A 6,379-nucleotide genomic window follows, 5' to 3' on the forward strand; every position below is an offset into this window, starting at 1 on the left:
GTGTGTGTGTGTGTGTGTGTGTGTGTGTGTGTGTGTGTGTGTGTGTGTGTGTGTGTGTGTGCTTGAGTGCGTTCGTGCGTGCGTGTGTGTGCGTGCCTGAGTACATGCGCACGTGCGTGTGTGTAAGATGGCCAAGGCTTACGCCAGATTTGTAAACTAAACCACGGCCACGTTCGTGCGGCTATTCTGGAATGTATATCATGTAGCACAAGCGAACTCCCCATTGAGTTTATTACACGTACTATCGCTGGAGAATCGGTAACACAGACATGCGCTGCCCTCACCCTAGATTCACGCCACACGCCGTGACCAGACTATATTACACGGACAGTACTTCTATAAGAGTGTAGAGAGTGAAACTACTTTAATCCGAGTTCCCAGTCAAAGCAGGAATCCTTTGTGACAAAGAAGAGACTCTATACAACTGTTAGCAAAAGCAAGCTCAGCGGTAATAGAACAACGACTTGTCCTTCCCAGTTTCTTCCCTTTCTTTCTGCTTCTCTCTCTCTCTCTCTCTCTGAAGCTCTCTGTCTCACTCTCTCTCTCACACTCTCCTCTTTATCTGTATCTCGCTGGATCTCTCTTTCCCGCGCGCTTTCTCGCCCCTCTCTCTCCGCGCCTCTCTCTCCCTGTATATTCGAATGGCGGCATTGAAAACTTTACGTTAGACATAAAATGAAATAATAGCAAGATGCTACGCAGGGAATGGCTATCAGCAGTGTGTTACTAAGCTCTCGGGTGTTGTTTAGTGACGTCACGATCGTAACTAAAGCTATACATGTACGCGTCTGCGATGCTGGCGCTCTCTGATCATGCAAAACAACACGCAAAGCGCACGCCACCGTTTTGTAGCGATTCTCTCCGTTTCTCTCCGCCTCTCCGTGTTTCTCTCCCCTGTCTCTCGCTATCGCTATATCTCTCTCTCAATCTACGTCTCGAATTACGTCTCGAAAAGTGAGAAAATACTTCGAGGAGATGGAAGCAGAAACGGAAAGAAAGGTTGACTGGTGAAAAGCATCACGCGGTGAAACGTAAAGACGGGGCAAAAACGAAATGCCACATAACGTTAAATCCTGTGAAATACATAGTGACTAACTTGATAATGATTATGATAATGATATTGATGATATTGATAATGATAATGATATATATATAATGATATATATATTGATCATGATATTGATAATGATGTGTGAAGAAGTGGAGAAGGGGGGCATCATTTCAACATGGTGAAAGAACGGGTAAAGAAACGTTATGCTCAGCTATCTAACCATATGAGGCTCTCTAGATATCCGATTAACTTTGCAGTTCACATCAAATAAACACACACTCGGCAGCACGTCTCACGATAAAGACGTTAGTATTTTTTAATGAATATCGAACGAGAAAACCGCGCAGCTTGAACGAAAATCCAAAGTATCCGAAAATAACATTGAAATCCGCATTAGGCTTTTCTTTTTAAGATGGGAATAGAGAATCCGATTTTCCGTAAATAATTTTAGGTGTGCGACGACCGCGGCCATATTGTTGCAGACGAACAACAAGATTCTCGTTGCAGACAACAATACGCAACAATGCGCAACAATACGCAGCAATACGCACACATGGGGGTTCTATAGGAACTCTATACAGAGGATATAGGAAGCTCTATACAAATCTCGCTCGAGTTTCCGCTCACTTTCGAATGAGTCAATAGGCGCCAAAGACGCGATTAGAATCTGGTGCCATCCCAATGCGGCCGATAAAGGACATATACAGAGTTGCGCAGCGCTCTTTCTTCTCGCCCGACCACGTCTTGGTGTGCGTATTCATATACGTTTTAACCAGATTAAAATCCGCTTTAATTGCACTGCGTCATTTAGGACAAGAAGTGAAGACACGAATACGAACGCATACGGCCCCATTCACAATTATTCTCTCCCTCAAAGATATCAGGTTATTATAACTAGACTAACATATCGCATGATATTTTGCGCGCTTCAATCATTCTTCGATCTCATGCATTCGATTTCAAGTGTATCCTGCTGTCGTACTGCCGTAGATATAAGCGTATATGTACCGTATATTTATCGAGTTTTAACTCGTTGTCGGTTATTGTGAGTTTTATTTTCATCACTTGGGAAGAGAGAAAGTTCATCCTATCTCTCATATCTCAAATCGATAAAGGCCACACCATAAAGTTGCACTCCTCGCATACGCATGATGTTCTAGAAGACACTGGCGCTCTTCGTCACACGAGTTCGTATATTAACCATCCTGCATTCTATCATAGCATGCATCCTCTGCAAATGCTGTCTACACAACGAACCCCAAAGAAAAAAATGTCAGCAGAACGACGAGACTCGTTTGTAGCCTGCCCCTGCCTATCTTTAAGATTATCTCGAAATCTTAAGATATTTTTGAAATGATCTCTAATAATCTACAAGATAAAATGAAATCCGATGGCATCATTTCAAGATCGGGTAAGAATAGCCACTTGCCGTGCATACAAATTTACATAGACATTTAATAAAATAATACTTCTTTTATTTATTTATATTACATCATTAATTATTTTGTTATGTAACGTCATTAATTTGTACCGCCAAGAAGATTCATAATGCCACGAGTTTCCCTTTCAGGGACCGACAGCCTAGTGAGAATTGCTGCTCACCTCATCCAGTAGTTGTTCCGCCTCGGTGCTTACGGGCACGCAGCACCTGTGACTGGCCAGTGCTCCGACGAGCTGGTTGTGAAGATTGAGAGCGGCTAGGAAGTCTGCGTGGCAGAGCAGCTGACTGAGAAAAGGAATGTCCTCGACGCTGTCGGTCAGCTCAAGTTGCATTTTGATGCGAGCGAGCGACGTGAGCAGATCTTCAACGTCTGCGAGTCAACGAGAGCAGAAATAAACAACAACGACGACGACAAACACAACAGCATCATCATCATTAGCCCCTTCTCCGACAACAAAAATAATAATCACAACAATAACAACATCAGCATCGTTATAATCATAACGAAAATGTCATCATCATCATCATCGTCGTCGTCGTTGGCGTCGTCGTCGTCGTCGTAGTCGTCGTCGTCGTCGTCATCATCATCATCATTATCATCATCATCATCATCATCATCATCATCATCATCATCATCATCGTCGTCGTCATCATCATCATCATCATCATCATCATCATCATCATCATCAACACCATCATCATCATCATCGTCGTCGTCATCAACGGTACACGCTAGCATAAGGAAGTACAATGGGCGAGTAGTAAAACATATGGTATCTAACGGTTTCGTCCACGTGGAATACAAGCGTCTGTGCGTGCGTGCACATGCGTCTGTGCGTGTCTGCATGCGTGTGCATGTGTATGCGTGGGCGCGCGTGTGCGTGCGCACGTGTGTGCGTGCATGCATGAGTGTGTGCGCGTGCATACCGGCGTGCGCGAGTGACTGAGTGCGTGCATGCATGCACGCATAAATGTGTGTGAGCGCATGCGTGCGTGTGTGAGAGTGCGTGCGTGCGTGCGTGCGTGCGCTGTAGTGAAACTGCGCGTTGAGTGCAACTCGTTAATCGTTAATTCCCATGGTGGCATTTTATTGCCGTATATAACATTGCTCTAGACGCGAGGAGAAACAATAAACAGGTTGATATCCCGTTTCCATTTGCTACGTAACGTCGGGAGACGTAGAAGCGAGAAAGTTACAGAATAGTTAAAGTGCCATTCATGTAAACAGGAGTGAATAATAATAGTTAGTGCATCACATGATAAATCGTTGAAATTCTATTGGATAACGACGCAGGTACTATGAAACAATAGTGCCCGCCTGAGCGGGCACTATTGCTTGCGCGACGCATTGTTATTATAACGCATTGTGTTTTAATACAAATTGAAATTGTTCGTTTAAGAAACTTTGTCGAAATTCACTTCATATTTGCCGAGTAGATTGCAAAGTCATGTGATGCACTAAAAATATTAATGCCTGTTGTTGGGGGCACTATGAGAGCATAGTGCCCCCCAACAACAGGCATTAATTTATAAATAGGGCCTATCCATTATTATTCACTCCTGATGTAAATGCATCTATATGAACTGCAGAGACATCATCGTAATGCCGATTATGAAGCATTTTGAGTATAACTTCTGCAAACGCGAATAAATGCTAAAATGCGATTTCACTTCTGCATACAATATCCGCACTGGACATATTCTGGACGAAACATTGACTAATTAGAAATAGAGAAAATACATCAATGTTGAACTTGATGCAATGTTGTGCCAGGACTAGCTAGATAATTTCGATATCAAATTTAATTATCGCATTGAGATAGGTATACGCGGAGCTCTCACAGGACCACATCTACAAACTATACAGTCAGCTATACAGTTACACTCACACACACACGCGCATGCACGCACACACGCACGCACGCACGCACGCACGCGCGCGCGCATACACACAAACACGCGCGAGCGCGCGCACGAACACGCACACACATACAACACACGCGCACGCACGCACACACATACGCACGCACATACACGTATACACACGCGCGCGCACGCGCCCACACGCACACGCACATACACGTACACACACGCGCGCGCACGCAACCACACTCACACGCACGCACACATGCACGCGTACACACACACGCACATATATACACACATGCACGCACACACACACACACTCACACTCACTCACTCACCCACGGGCCTATGCGCCTCGGAGAAGCGTTTCTGTGGTGTTGCGAACCCTGTCAGCCGTGCGAGTATCTCGTCGCTCGATGGCTCTCCTACGTCGTCACTGCATAAACGAACAGCAAACACAGAGAGCGCATTAGCCTCTCCCAATCATTATCATCATTATCAGTAGCAGCAGCAGCAGCAGCGGCGGCGGCAGGGTCAGTTAAGAGTATCAGCGGCAGCAGTAGGAGCAGCAGTAGTAGTAGCAGTAGTAGTAGTAGTAACCACAGCAGGAGCAGCAACAACAACAACAACAACAACAACAACAACAACAACAATAACAACAGCAGCAGCAGCAGCAGTAATAGTAATATTATTAGTAGTAGTAGTCACAGCAGCAGCAGCAGCAGCAGCACCAGCAGCGGCACAGCAGCAAGAGCGGCATTATCATAATCATCATCATCATCATCATCATCATCATCATCATTATCATCATCATCATCACCATCATCATCATCATCCGCAGCAGCAGCGGCAGCAGTACCATCAGTAGCCCCAGCCACAGCAGCGGCATCATCATCATCATGATCAGTAGCAGCAGCGGCATAATAATCATCATCATGATCATCAGTAGCAGCGGCATCATCATCATCATCATCATCATCATCATCATCATCATTATCATCAACAACAGCAACACCAGCGGTGATGCTGAGTCCTGAGATTGTCGTTACTGACAAATGTAAAGTTAACTAATAGGTGGCATATTGTAGCAAGAAGCCTTGGGGGTCGTGGTCCGAAACAACTTTTGCTCTCAACATTAGTATTAACAGGAGTCTATCAATAGTCTATTGATAGACTCCTGGTATTACCATTAACATTTTCTCATGGACCAGACCTCTAAACGCTGCATATCACAAACTCGAAACTTTACCATGTTTCTGTCGGGGGTCTGTGAAAATACGATAATGCTAAGACTAATGTTGAGACTAATTTTGTTTCTGACAACGGGCCCATGGGTCGACACTACAGAGGGTGAGGTTCTACCGAGTTAGCCTTTAGGGCGTCGCGTATACAGCTGATGCTATTTTAGCAATGAACGGACTAGTGTATACCTATGGTAGTCTCGTCAAGTTCTTCTGATTGTATGTCTCGTGAGACAGTGCAGGGCTCTCATATTTATGTTTTTAGTTTACCAAGTGTGGGTGTGGGTGGGATATGGGTGTACTTAGGGGCTTATATGGAGGGACCACGTGAATTATATCACACAACTGCTACGAGCAACTGATAGTGAAAATGTCAGTGCAGTGATCGCATGGCGTTTATATGAATTAATAACTCGAATAACGCGCCTACATAATTTTTAACACCGCACTTGGCAGCCAGGTGTCTGGTTAAAGTTATGTTCTAATTATTACTGATATTGAATGGATAGAACTTAATTATCTATCGAAATGATGAATGCATGTGACTAATTAATGCATGCGCCTGGCTAATTACCGCCGTGTTAATTTAGAGAAACTCGAATTTACATATTGATTGAAAGTTGATGACCTACGCACGCGTATGCACATACAGGCGCCTAGACGCACGCACGTATTCACACACACGCACACACGCATATATCAATCAATCAATCAAGCAAACAATCAATACACACACACACACACACACACACACACACACACACACACACACACACACAC

At 44.5% G+C, this 6,379-nt stretch overlaps 1 protein-coding gene across 1 annotated transcript in view; it reads right to left on the bottom strand.

Annotated features, from left to right (window-relative positions):
* Window positions 1–2,614: 2,614 nt before the first annotated feature.
* LOC106815623 overlaps window positions 2,615–6,379 on the bottom strand; it is a 12,434-nt gene continuing 8,669 nt past the window's right edge. The window contains exons 2-3 of the mRNA XM_014820112.1: window positions 4,697–4,794; window positions 2,615–2,862 (exon numbers count right to left, since the gene is read on the bottom strand). Coding sequence (XP_014675598.1) covers window positions 2,633–2,862; window positions 4,697–4,794 — 328 coding nt within the window. The 3' untranslated portion in view covers window positions 2,615–2,632. The remainder of the gene's footprint in view (window positions 2,863–4,696; window positions 4,795–6,379) is intronic.

This window comes from Priapulus caudatus, unplaced genomic scaffold (genome assembly GCF_000485595.1).
Source record: "Priapulus caudatus unplaced genomic scaffold, Priapulus_caudatus-5.0.1 Scaffold1160, whole genome shotgun sequence".
Taxonomy (NCBI): Eukaryota; Metazoa; Priapulida; class Priapulimorpha; order Priapulimorphida; family Priapulidae; genus Priapulus; species Priapulus caudatus.